Source organism: Drosophila biarmipes, chromosome 2R, assembly GCF_025231255.1.
Source record: "Drosophila biarmipes strain raj3 chromosome 2R, RU_DBia_V1.1, whole genome shotgun sequence".
In the NCBI taxonomy this organism is placed as follows: domain Eukaryota; kingdom Metazoa; phylum Arthropoda; class Insecta; order Diptera; family Drosophilidae; genus Drosophila; species Drosophila biarmipes.
In genome coordinates this window covers 4,275,758-4,289,061 of record NC_066615.1, presented here as the reverse complement: position 1 = coordinate 4,289,061, position 13,304 = coordinate 4,275,758, and the positions used below count along the sequence as shown (strand labels likewise).

The window sequence follows — 13,304 nt, the reverse complement described above, 5'->3', positions numbered from 1 at the left end:
TGTTTTTATTTACAATTTCTCATCTGAAGTTGTTATATTAAAATAGGCTTAAAAAATGTTTTCCAGGGAAAACGAGAAATGTTTATTGTGTATTTTGGTTTTGGCCTTAACGGTAGGAGTTGCCAACTGTTATGTGGTGGAACCACCCATTATTCAAGTGGAAATGGACAGAGCCGGCATGCACAGGTTTTTGCCTGGGAGACTGCTCTTATAATTTGTTAAATTAAAGTGAGAATTGTTCTCGCAGGTCCCTCACGTATCGCCTGCGATTCGACTACCCGCTGGTGGGCAAGGATTGCGAGTACGGGCTACTCCAGGCATTTCCCGCATCTGTTTACATAAGCACAGACGAACTGGACGACTTGCAGCGTTTGAAGAGGGTGCGGTATCGGAGATTAACTCATAAGAATTCTCCACCATAACACTTTGACTTCGCAGTTAAGTGCCGTCTACCCGAAGTTCGTCAACATTGAAGTGGCCACGGAACGGGCGCAGCCCTTCTTCGTTTTACTGCGCGGCACACCCAAGATTACTGAGACACTGGCCTTGCCCGTGCATTTCCGCTACCATGCCCCCAGTGATAAGCGGTACGGTGATCTTGAATGTTGAATTGCATTTGCCCTCCAGAATAACTTTATGTGATCCCCTCAGGTCGGCGGCCACGGTGGCCATACCCCTGCCAGAGCTCTATCTCAACTGCCCGATGGGCGATAATGAGCTGATCGAGAACGACTTGGTTGCCCGGCCCGATAAGCATTACTGCCTGAATGCGGCGGAAAGCCGCTTTGATGAGAACGTCGTCAAGGATGGCCAGCCGACGACCATGGCGAATCTGGAGCGCTGCAACTGGAGGCGTGTGCACGTGGACTGCCAGCTAAAGACGCCCTTACGTGCCGAGATGCCAGTGGGACAGGCGAACGCCTATGGCCGGGTGCTGTGCGCCACCATCCTCCTCGGGTGGTCCCTAGCCCTGTGGACCATCATTCGTTCGATGGCCAACACGCGACGCATCAATCAGCGCCTCAACGAGCAGCGCCTGCTACAGCAAAAGGTCAAGTAACAGGCGACAAAGTCGGTGCGATTCCAAGTTAACAATGGTTAATCTAACGACACATTCCGACGATTACACAGGGCTGTAAATATTTATTAGTATGCTGTATGCATAGACGATTTACTTATTGACATACTCAAAACGACTTAATCACCCTAGAAACGTGCCACACGTCGTAAAGTCTGTTTTGGCTATCACACAACTAAGTCATTAGGCTTCCCTTAGCATAAGCGTAAACATAAACCAATATCTTTCGTTAGAGCTAGGCATATCGAAATTTCGCTGGCGCAGGCAGCAAGCTATAATTACAATAATTTATAACTAGTACAAGTAACGAGATTGTCTGTGGGTTACAGGAGCAAGGGAAGTTCCTCAGAACCGATTATCCTTGTCGAATGTTGGGGCAATGGACTTTGAATCGTTCTCTTGGTTGTTGCGCAGCGTCATCGTGCTGGACATGGAAGGCGGCTCATTCCACGGTTGAATAGTCCCCTTGCCAAATATCACAAACAAGGTGTTGCACACTAGGTAAATTCCTCCCGTTATGAAGAACACCAGTCGCCACTGGCTGGGATCCTCCTCATCTGTTATGATCGCTCCCACCACCAAAGGAGCCACGATAGAGGTCACGCCCGCAATACCATTGGTCACTCCCATCATGGGGCCGGCAAAGTTCGGCGATAGATCGATGTGATTGATCAAGTAGCCGCAGAAGCAGCCCGCATTGATACCCACGGCTAGCGTCAGCAGAAGGATGGCCCACGTCTTCTCTTCCGCGGTCATGTATCCCAATCCAATCAAACAGGCCATCGGTGCCCACTGTCCTATTGAGTTGAACACCTTCCGGGCCATGGTGATCGTGATGGCGCCACGGTTGATGAGCAAATCCGATATGGGACTGACCACAAAGCAAAGCAAGCCCATGGCAAAGTACGGCAGCGAGGAGAGAAAGGCATTGGACTTGACGTTAAGCTGCAGAACTCTGCTCATGTACGTGGGAATTTCAGTGAGTAGTGTGTAGAAGCCCCAGGTGAATCCACAATGGGCTGCCAACAGACCGTAGAAGGCTGGAGACTTGAAGATCGACAACCAGGGCACGGGCATAGACTGAAATAAGACGTTGAATCTTAAGGATTACCGACGTTTGGGGGAGGCCATCAATAGCGGACTAACCTGACTTGAGCTATTGCTACCCGTAAGGCTCTCGATGTACTCCACCTCGCTTTTGCTGATCCTGCCCGCTGAGGCGGGTTCATTGGCCGCTTGCCAGAAGAACAGCAGCGCCCAGGCCAGGCTCAGACCGCCGGACAGGTAGAACAATCCCGGCCAGCCCATGCTGGATTCAAAGATAAAGCCACTTGTGACCAGGATAACGGCCGTACCGAACTGTGCTCCCGAATATACGCCCGTAGTAAGTAATCCTCGCTCCGTGCGAGGCACCCACTTGGCCAGCAGAGTGTGAACACACGGATAGACAGTTCCCTGTACCAGTCCGGTGAGGACGCGCAGAACACAAATAGTCTTCCAGCCACTTTTGGCTGCCAGGGGATGAAAGAAGCACAGGATGCCACCAATTGCCGTCGCCGAACCTAGGACTAACTTGGCGCCAAATCGCTTTGCTAGGAGTCCTATAAAAAGAAGGCGTAACATATTTTGAATTTCACCAGATGTTGTAGGAGCTCACCTGCCGGCACCTGGGAGACCACATAGCCCCAGAAAAAGCTGCTGAGGATCAAGGACTTATCCGACGTATCCCAATTGTAGAATGGAGCACCTGCGGTGGATTGGGTCATGGGCACAATACCGGCTGAGATGTTCACTCGCTGGAAGTAGTTGATCATCATGCCAACGAACAGGAGGATTGCCTGCCAGTGGCGTGCTCCAAAACCGGTGGCTAAAAGGATATGATAATTTATGTTAGAATTTAAAGTTACAAAAATAGTGAACGTCTTTTTACAGCCAAATTTCCTGAGCGGACTTGGTAATACGCGTACTAGCAGGGGCCTTCTTTCTCCGTTGGAATAATAAACCATGTTTGTTTAGTTACGGATTTACGTCTGCCATACGATTTATTGATTGCCTCATTATAAATGTACGGTGCGAACTGTTTGTCACTTGCTTGATTATTTCTAGGACCTTTTTTACTCAATTTACATTTTATTGAGGTTTAACAATGCTCTGATAGTGACGATTCCATTAATTAACGGTTCCGACAGAGCGCTGTGAGTTTTATTATAATAATATTGTCATTATCATTAACGCCTGCCAATGAGGAAAACAAAAGCCGCTTCACTCTCAATGGAAAAGTTCTCGATGGCGACAGTGGAGTAGATCTTAGAGGGGGCTCAATGTGTGAACGGAGTCGTATACTTTAACTGCCTATGAACTCGATGGATCGCAAGATTAAGACGCCCAAAAATCGCTGCCTTGCAGATGTACAGTCCTCCCAAAAGATAATAAATATTTTCCCTGTGCACTGTACGCTTGAGTATTTATCTGCTGATGTGCTTCATAAAGTCTCTGGTCTCAGCAGGTGAATGATATACGGCTAGATATGGTTTGCAAATATAGCCAGACGTCTGTTTCGCAATGGAACGGTCTCTTAGGGTAGGTCTGGTGTGTCGTAAAGTGCAGTTACAGTAAAAAAAGAGAGCGATATAAGGCAGTAAAAAAAGAGAGCGATATAAGCGTATAAGACCAGGACGGCGGTTAGTGTACGAAGATTATCATCGATATAAGTATGTATGTCCGAATGTGTAATCGTGTACTTCTGTCGTCCATTTCCTATCAATAACCTATTTAACTAGCGGTTCTGTATAAGACTTCGTATAAGATTCTTCACATTGGCCGGCGACACATCGACCGGAGTCCATCTTGCAGCCCATTTATAATAAAAGATATTTCTTAAAACTTACTATTCGCATAACAACTAGACTGTTTTCAACAGAATTGAATAGGGGTTATCTCTTTTACGTAGTCTACTATCAAAGTTACAGAACACTGACCGATATAGATATTGACCAATCAATCTCTTAAATTTTAAGCATGTATTAACTCAAAACAAATCAACTGTCTCTTGGATTAGTCACTTACGCCTTGCCTTATCCTCGGAGGTGTCGAAACCCATGTCAAACTTATATATTTGTTGTTTCACTTCGGACTAAATTCGGCCGGAGTGCCTGGGCGCGAAAATGTTAGATGACTGCGGAGCGATTGGTGTACCTTTCGCTTTTATACTGATATCACAAGAGCCCACTTCCCAGATTACAGGGGCCTCCGCCTCCAGTTCTTGAGTGCCCGCGAGGCTACGCAGATCGTTCGCCACAATCGCAGCAATAATCATAAAACCATAAACCTCCACCAGAGATCTCGGCACTCGTCGCGACCGATCCAATGCAAATATTATGGCTTGTCTGTGATTTACTCTTACAAGCCTATCGAACCATTATCGCGATTGGCTCCTGGCCTCAAGAACACTATATTAGTTATGAAGTAGTTTCACCTGAGAGATCCTGTGCTGCAGTAGAAAGCCCTTTTAAAGCCTCTGATTCAAGTGTAATCTCTTGTTTTGTGCACTTTTTCACAGAATTGTGCCGGCAAGAGTTGCTGATTATCTAGGTCTAATTGTTTTATGACCTCCGATTAGAGCTGTCCACACATTGGATTCCAGCCGAATTCTGGGGAAAGCCTATATAGGGCTAAGCGATGTGTCAACTTGGAAAGTTTATCATTTATGTAATTATCATTATACAAGAAGAAAGTGTGTGGGAAAATAAGCAAGTCCAGGGTGCCCCTGAAATCTACAACATTTACATATTCTGACCGCCCAAGAAAAATTTCTTTACGCCATTCCTGCAACCAAAAGCAGACACAATACAACTTATATGATAATCAAGGTTTTCGAGTATAGCTTCCCTTCTTTCTTTTTTAAATTTGTAAGTAAGCTGCATTATGTACACATTTTTACCGTTACGTAAAGCTTTATGTTTTTCTAGAAATATTGGGGACAATGGGTTAATGTTTGAAAAATTGGAAGCTTGACCCCAGTCTAGCACAGGTAGTCAAAATTTAGTTCAGTCTACTTATTCTCAGCTTAAATATTTGTGTCCGTTTTAATTAACTTTTTCTTCACCCTTATAGGCCGTTGTTTTTAATTTTCGTCAAACATATACGGTATTAAATTAAAATATGACCAACAATTGCCGACGTAGTTTCCTTTCTCGTTTATTTTAAAATGGTTTTATATACTACTGACTCTTATATGGACCTTTTTCAAAGACCGATGAAACATCGATACTGTCCGCCAAAACATCGATATCAAAAGAGAACTTGCAAAATGGAACAAGAACAAAGGTCAGCCGAACATCGATATTTAGTCGATTTATCGACTCGCCTCATCGGCACCTCGGATGCACGGATCACCGGAATCTTGACAGAAGCCCTGATGTCTGTCATTTTGTGGTCACGTAACGTATCAAGTTTCCTTCCCGTCTTGTAGCTCGCTCCATTTAAGACCATTCAATTCCAAGAACTTTACAGTTTTTTTAAGTTTTAAGGTGGTTTAGTTGGTTTATTAAGTAAATAATACGTAACACTTACCATTTTGGGTAATACTTTAGATTAGGGAACTCACCATCAAAATTCGCTAAAAAATTATGCTCGAAAATCACCGCGATTTTTTTTTGCAATTTCATGCCAAATTTTACTTTTGACTCGGTGCATTTATTTTTATACCCTTTACTCGTAGAGTAAAAGGGTGTACTAGATCCGTCAGAACGCATGTAACAGCTAAAACGGAACGTTTCCCACCATATAAAGTATATATATTCTTGATCAGGATCACTAGCCGAGTTGATCTAGCCATGTCCGCCTGTCCGTTCGTCCGTATGAACGCAGTGATCTCGGAAAATATCTTTTTAAGGGGTAAACGGATGCCATCCAAATGCCAAATTTAAAAACGCTCAGGATGTGGAACCGGCTCTCTCACTTGTGCAGTAAGTTCCAACAAGCTGGAACAGCGCGTTTCAAATGATGGAGAGGATCCTTCTTACGAACGACGCACTATCAACGGCGCTGTTGGCTACTCCAAGGGCCCCTGTGCCGTTTTCGGCCGATGACATTGAAGTCATGAAGGAGCTATGTTTGCTGTTGCGTCCTTTTGATCAGGCGACTAAAACGATTTCGGGCGGAAAGTATCCCACCATTTCATTGGTGATACCATTGATTTGCGAGATGCAACGCAAACTATCTGACCTAAAAAACGAACTCGTTTCCGTTGAAGCCACAATCGATTTTAACACTTTAAACGCCAACATGAGAACTCGATTCGGACATTATGAAACGCGAACAGTGCCCCGAATTGCCACAATTATTGATCCCCGCTTGAAAAAAGACGGGTTTGAATCACCCTACAATGCTGAGCAAGTGGCTAAAGCTTTGGAGCAGGAACTCCATAGTACAATCTCCAATGGAAAAATCCACACCGCCGATGGAGCCTACACCACCAGTTGAACACGGCCCCTCCAAGGTTTTTTCATTCCTTGATTCTAAATTAAAAGCGAAGATAAATTCACCGCGAACCGACGCTGTGATCCTACTAAGACAGCATCTCGAAACCCAAAACGAGCCTGAAACATGCGACCCACTAAAATATTGGAAGGTGAATTTTGATGAAGTTAGTATCACAAATTTTAAAGTATCCTTTTTTGTTATAGACAAGAGCAGATATATACGAATCGCTGCAACAGGTTGCACTTAAATACCTTTGTGTACCAGGAACATCCTGTGAGTCCGAAAGGTGCTTCAGCAAAGCTGGACAGATAGTGTCGGATCGGCGCACAAGGCTCGAGCCTGATGTAGTGGACAAGTTAATGTTTATTAACAAAAATCAAGATATTTTTCCTTAATTAATCGTACCAAAATGTGAATATGATGATCTCTTAGGATTCGGATGATCTTTTGTTTTTATTTAATTGCGAATAAAGCCTTTGTTTCTTTGTTATAATTTGAAAAATATTAGTCTTTCCCTTGCGATATATTCTCTACTAATAAAAAACAAAAAAACATTTTTTTTCAAAGCATCGATGTTTTACTAGATGTTCTTTTTGAAAACATCGAAAACATCGATGTTTGCGAACATCGATGTTTCTCCACCTCTAACGGATGGCGAAGTTTTTTATTAGGGTCAATTATTCGGTTTATTGTACTAGGACATTTGAATTTATTTTAAAAGTTTTTGTGAAGGTTTTTAGGGGTGTATTGAATGAGTTTATACGTTTTTTTTAAAGTTTGCCTGTGAAGAGTTCTTTATATATATCTTTTGTTTAGAGTGGGGCCTAAGATTATTGTGTTGTTGGTTTCTGGAATGTTTACAGACTCGGTCCGGGCTTTAGATTTGCATTTGAGTTTGCGACAGATGTGTAGGCTTTGGCATTTTTCAACTAATAGGGAGGCTACTGAGTAAAAGCACCAAACTATAATTTCTTGGAATAGAGAACTGAGTTTTACTATGGGGGTTTTACGTTGTTTTATGTTGGATGATTATGTGAAATTTAATTTAATTAGATTAGGAAAACAATTACGGAAAACCCTGTGTGATACCGGTAATTCGGGCACCTAGCTGTTATTATTGGAGTTTTCGGATGCCTAGTTAAAATCATGGAATAGGAGATGCGGTCCATTCCAGTTGTGGACCTTTTAAGAGACTAGGAGATGGAAAAAATTCAAGATTTACAATCGACCACAACACAAACCAGTCGATTTTCAATACCCAATACGTACATTCCAAAAATCATTGAAATGCTGTTTCCAGGTGAGCCTCTTGTCCAAATTAAACACAAGTATTGCGCCTGTGGTGAATGCGTGGATCTCCCCTCTCAAACTCCCCTCGCAACTTTCCACCATTAATATAGGTATTCGCTTACTCTGGAGTCCTGTGATGGTATTTAAAACCAAACTGGTGGTCGGGAATGGCGTCAAACACGCTTGTTACCCCCATAATCCTACATTTTTTCGAATATTTTAGAGAATGTGGGAAGCAAGCATATCGCTCGGGATGGCTCGAGAAGGTTTTCAGGTATTCCTTTCTTATGTAATTTTTATTACAGCCCACATTTAATTAGAGGGAAAGTGGTGGATATGTGCATTGAGTTAATCAGGAAGATAAGGAGCAGGATTCACTTTTTAGGAAACGCTTACGCAATTTTTCTAATGCCATCAGTGCCCGGCGCTTTTCTAGGATGCAGATGAATATGAAGGCGTACTTCTTCTGGACTTATATACATATAATATATATACATATACATATACATATACATATACATATACATATACATATACATATACATATACATATACATATACATATACATATACATATACATATGTACATTCTCGCGGCTCGCGAGCACAAATGGCTCTAAGCGTTTCTCAATTTCTCCCGCAAAAGCTAAATAAATTTCTGAGTCGAACCTACACCATGTATCATGAGATTTCTACGGAGAGGCAACCTCTAGTTAATAAAACACAAGTTTGTATGAGACTCTTACACAGGAGGATCCTATTATCAAAATTATCCTATTATCAAAAAAGAAAGATTCATAGTATTCCTGGAGGAGTTGAACCCCTAGAGCATGAAAGAGAAGTAAGCTACAGCCCAGCAAACTTTTCATTTTTTTTTAGCAATTATTACAATCGTCAAAATGAAACAAGTTCCGCACACTAATCGAGACGTACGCCACTTTAAAGAGACTACCTGATTGAACCAAAAAAGTCATCTATGGTAAAATGGATTCAATTTTATTTTATAATGTTAGGTCGGCAACTAATTGCGCCAGAAATTTGAATTTCAGTATTGAACAACGAAAGAAGGTGGGGCATGTTGTACACTTGGGCAGTGTTGTGAAACTTTTTTTATGATTAATATCGAAAGATCGGATATATTGGTAAAACGATTTATACAAATAAACATGTAATATTTACATATACTACCTTTTACACAATTTTCGGTATGTGTTTACTTAACTGCTATTATTAATTTACTTCGCTTAAGATTATTTGCTTAAATTGTTTTTATCGATTACCTGTATTATTGATTGTCGATTTGGATTGAGCAGAAAAACATAAACACGCAGATGAAATGGCCAGCAATTTTCCCCCGATGGCCATCCGGATTTGGATGGAAAAGCTGAAGAAGGGCGTTGGCCAGCCAGTGGCTGTCCTAGAACGCTCCCTGCTTAACTTCATGAGTGCCGGTAAGGGAATCAATTCAACACCCAATCCAATCCAAAGTCTAACAACACTAACCAGAGGCAGCTAGTTTGTCCGTGACAAATGCGATGGAGCGAGGCATCCTGCTGCCCAGAGTTGGCGGCGCAAGGTCCAAGAGGCTGACCCTCACCTTTTGCCAGAAAGTGAGCAGCCTTCCCAGTTGCACAGAAGATCCCTACTGCTTCGAGTGTCATTTGCCCGGAGTCTTGAAGAAATGCGCATCCTGTAAACGCTGCTTTCACGAGGATTGCCAGCGCAAGGATCCCGAGAAGCCCAACTACTCGGTGCCCTCGGACAAGAATCAGCCCTACCGGTTTCCGACAGAGGTCAGCGAGTCGGACAAGGAGCCGGACATCAGCACACAGACCTTGGAGGCTTCCCAAATACCCACGCCAAAACCCCTGCTCGACCACAATAGCAACATCAACCAGAAACCAATAGCCACTTCGGAATTTCTCAAGCACGAGAGCCCCGAGTGGGATGACGATGTATTCTTTGTGAGCGAGCAAAAGGGCACACGCCAGCGAAAGCAAGCCAGGGTCAAGGATGAACTGCAGACTAGTTCGGAAAGCGACGGGGGCAGTGATCTAGAGCGCTGCACACGTTGCCGTCTACTCGCCCTGGCCGCTCTCCTCAATCCGCCGCAGTTGGAAAAACAGGAACTGGGTCGCCTTTTGAGTTATTCTTGGGAAAAGCACTACTCCTGGATCTCTATGGACGTGTCCAAGTACATGGCCAAGCACTGGAACGAACGCGACCAGGCGCTGGTTAGGCGCACCCTTTTTAGGACGAAGATCTTGGGGCTGTCCGACATCGAGCGAAATATCGAAACTGAGAAGTATAAGTATCTAGCGGAGTTTCTAATGGACCTGCTCGATCTGCAACACAACATTGCAGTGTTCTTTGGGCCTAAGAGCGTCGAGTACAACGCTACTAAGTGGTTGTTGAGGGATGTGACGCACGATATCCGGGAAATCCGACGTTGTCCCGACTGCTATAGGTACTCCAACGAGGCCAGTCTGTCTCAGCTCTGGTTTGCCAAGCCCTGCCTCCAGCGGCACGAATTGGTATTTGCCAAACAAACTGGGTCGCCACCCTGGCCCGCAAAGGTAGATATTCTAAAAACCGACTTAAGTATGGATATGTATGGAAATAAGTATATGAAAATTTTATATACACTCTTTTTCACCAGGTTATGAGCGTTTCAAGAAGGCAGCCCATCAAGTACGATGTCCGCTTTTTCGGTGGCTCTCATTCCCGGGCACTCATCTCTGAACGTGATATAACTCCCATAGAATCTGACATTCAATCGCATATTAAGCCACGGAATTCTCGAGCCCTCAGTGCCGCTTTGAGGGAACTGCAGTGTCACATGATCTTGTCACACTATTCTGCCTCGCTGTTTGGGTTTCATGCAGATCCCACCGTTGCCGAGAATCTCATCCAGGTAGCCCTATCTCATTGCACGAAAACAACCGAAAATGGTTCGACTGGCAAGAGAGGAAGACCGTCAACTCCGGCCACTCCCGGCACTGCAAAAAAAAGACGGCTTAATTTAACCGCTTCAGATACCCCCTCTCCGGTGCCCATTCGTGGGATTTCTGACTCCGTTACCTTTCAAAATCTAACCGCCGAAATACTTCAGGCGCACCTGCTGAGCTGCCAGAGCGAGCTGAACGCCATGAAAAAGAAGCTGAATGAAGTAAAAAGGAAGCAGTGGTGCTACCTGTGTCTGGAAGAGGCCGTCTTCACGTGCTGCTTTACTGCGTCCTATTGCAGCGCAGAGTGCCAGCGCCGCGATAGGAAACGCCACCAGGCCACTTGCAAAGTCAATCTCTAAAACAAAACTAAAGAGGGAAGTTATAATATAATTTCGAGGTTTTTAGTGTAGTTTTGTAAAACTGGATTATTGGCAATCCAAAGTGATATATTCTCGTTTCCTACAATCATTTGTATTAAATGTATCCGTTTTTAAGATATCGCAAGTAATTCCAAGAAGATAAAGATTGTTAAACTAGTATTTCTTTGATAAAATGTTTTGGCCTTGTTGGTGCGGTTTTCATGATTTTAAAAGAGGCGCGCTTCGCAATCTTATGATGGGCATCACTCTTCCCGGTAGGAGGCGCATCTAATCTTTTTCAACGAGGCACGATATAGTGTTGCGAATATCTGGTACCCGTTACTTAGATTGCACCCAGAGCCTATTTCATTATTTATACCGTTTGAAAGTTTATTTATAATTAATACCACGTCACTCCATTTCGCAAATGTTTTCTGCTCCCATGTTTTTGAAGATTTATTATCAGCGTAAATTGTTTTATATTCCATTCTTTACAATAAACATGCTTATTTAAATTGGTTACCTAAGTTCTTTGAGTTCAATCTGTTAAAGCTGTGTAATATGGTCGCATTATGGACAATTACGTTTTGGCAACGAGTTTACCCCGCTGATTGGATCGGTAAAAGCCGCAAAGTTCAGACGAAAGGTCAAATCAAATTTGCGAAACGCTTGAAAGGGTTCGATGCGATTTACGAGTGCAGGCGAGCATGTGAATGCCTCAGATATGAGGGGCCGAAAGAGGGGCTTGCACCTTACGAAGGCAGGCCGGCGGCGAATCGGCCGTTAAGCGGCTGTTCCAAAATAATTGATTTATGCCGGGCTGAGCAGACTATTTTGGGGGCCAGTCCAGAAATGGATATGGCCACATAGTTGGCACCTTGCGCTGGCATAGATAGAAATACATGGCTGTAATAAATACTTCACTTGGGGGCGCAGTAACATCAGCACACGATTGGGGTTTTATGGTTTCGGCATTCTGCTCCCCAAAGTCGGAAGTCACGTTTAAACGTTTTCGCTAAAAGTTTCACACAGCGGATGATTGATGAGCCAAGTATTACTTACCTATGAGTTCCGAATATGTGGCCATTAGGGTTTCCATGGGTTTATCTCTGGCTCGGTTTAATGCACTTTCGCTCGCATTAGTTAATCATTTTCGGAGTATTTCACCCTGCCACTTTATTAAGCCAGAAGCTGAATCAATAACAAACTCTCCCATTTCATTCCATTTCATTTGGAGCAAGTCATTATTGTTTGCTGGCCAAATATTTATTCAACATTTTTGGCCTGTGGCTGCGATGTGAGACTTTTGCATTTTGCAATCACAATCTCCGTCGCCCCACTGTCAATTTTTGTGGGAAAACTTGTCAAAGAAAAGCTGAAAAATTCCAGTGGCAATTAGGAATATATGTATTCTCCTTTTTTAGATATAAACATTATTTTTTTGTGTTTTTCGTCTGTCTGCTTGCATTGTAAGTTGTGTTTTAATTATGTGCAAACTTCAGGGGCGTTTTCCTGAAAATTGTCTGCTGTCTATCAAAATCCCCCTCACAAGACGAAACATTTTTCATCAGCTCGTAATCAAATTAGTCGCCTGCTAATTTTAACTGCACTAATTTGTCTACGTCACGAAGGGAGTTGTCTTTCCGCCAAAGTAAATATCTTCGTGCCTATCTTCTACCTTGCAGGTTGTCAAAAAGAGCATGGCTCCAAGGAATTTCGAGTCAGCTAGGACGGATTTAAGCTGCCCGCCAACAGTTGCCCAACAAGTGTTCTCCTTAATTAACTTCCGTGCGCCAGGCGAAAAGCATTTAGAGCAAAACATGAGAGAGGTTTTCATAAGTAGGAAGATTGAGTACATCTTGAATGCGTTTTATTTTTAAATAGTTCCACTGTTCTTATTCATTATCACTAGACGAGTCGATATACATATATGCGTCTGTCCGTCCGTTTCTAAGGAAACTAATCTCTACTTTTCAAAGCTAGCGGAAAGAAACTTCGAAAAGGTTTTCTTTCAATCGCAGGTAGGGGTTTAAGTCGGAACGAGCCGGACTGTACGATTATATCCTATAGCTCCCACAGGAAGGACTAAAGAATCCCCTACTTAGACTTGGGTCTATAGAAACGGCCGAACAAATAATAAGAAAA

The 13,304-nt window shown here is 43.3% G+C and overlaps 4 protein-coding genes across 8 annotated transcripts; 3 read left to right on the top strand and 1 right to left on the bottom strand.

The window, feature by feature from the left end:
• The first annotated feature begins 1 nt into the window (after window position 1).
• On the top strand, window positions 2-1,381 carry LOC108029526 (uncharacterized). The gene is made up of 4 exons (XM_017101827.3): window positions 2-186; window positions 248-380; window positions 439-587; window positions 652-1,381. The coding sequence occupies exons 1-4, from the start codon at window positions 56-58 to the stop codon at window positions 1,058-1,060; spliced, it is 822 nt and encodes a 273-aa protein (XP_016957316.1). The 5' UTR covers window positions 2-55; the 3' UTR covers window positions 1,061-1,381.
• Window positions 1,124-4,249, bottom strand: LOC108029521 (putative inorganic phosphate cotransporter). 3 transcript variants are annotated; one of them, XM_017101821.3, is made up of 4 exons: window positions 4,145-4,249; window positions 2,736-2,945; window positions 2,225-2,679; window positions 1,124-2,158 (listed from the first exon to the last, which is right to left on the bottom strand). In XM_017101821.3, exons 1-4 carry the CDS (start codon window positions 4,176-4,178, stop codon window positions 1,424-1,426), a joined length of 1,434 nt encoding a protein of 477 aa, XP_016957310.1. In that variant the 5' UTR covers window positions 4,179-4,249; the 3' UTR covers window positions 1,124-1,423. The 3 variants fall into 3 exon arrangements, with proteins under 3 accessions (XP_016957310.1, XP_050743573.1, XP_016957309.1); XM_050887616.1 differs by lacking the exon at window positions 4,145-4,249 and adding an exon at window positions 3,206-3,512; XM_017101820.3 differs by lacking the exon at window positions 4,145-4,249 and adding an exon at window positions 3,009-3,511.
• Window positions 4,250-6,106: 1,857 nt separating this feature from the next.
• On the top strand, window positions 6,107-6,957 carry LOC127010964 (zinc finger BED domain-containing protein 4-like). The gene is made up of 2 exons (XM_050887224.1): window positions 6,107-6,710; window positions 6,766-6,957. Exons 1-2 carry the CDS (start codon window positions 6,465-6,467, stop codon window positions 6,955-6,957), a joined length of 438 nt encoding a protein of 145 aa, XP_050743181.1. The 5' UTR covers window positions 6,107-6,464.
• A 2,031-nt stretch (window positions 6,958-8,988) lies between these two features.
• On the top strand, window positions 8,989-11,339 carry LOC108029768 (uncharacterized). Of its 3 annotated transcripts, XM_017102277.3 has the most exons (4): window positions 8,989-9,057; window positions 9,166-9,303; window positions 9,359-10,428; window positions 10,512-11,339. In XM_017102277.3, the coding sequence occupies exons 2-4, from the start codon at window positions 9,189-9,191 to the stop codon at window positions 11,157-11,159; spliced, it is 1,833 nt and encodes a 610-aa protein (XP_016957766.1). In that variant the 5' UTR covers window positions 8,989-9,057; window positions 9,166-9,188; the 3' UTR covers window positions 11,160-11,339. The 3 variants fall into 3 exon arrangements, with proteins under 3 accessions (XP_016957766.1, XP_050743703.1, XP_050743702.1); XM_050887746.1 differs by lacking the exon at window positions 8,989-9,057 and having other exon boundaries at window positions 9,106-9,303; window positions 9,365-10,428; XM_050887745.1 differs by lacking the exon at window positions 8,989-9,057 and having other exon boundaries at window positions 9,108-9,303.
• Window positions 11,340-13,304: the final 1,965 nt, after the last annotated feature.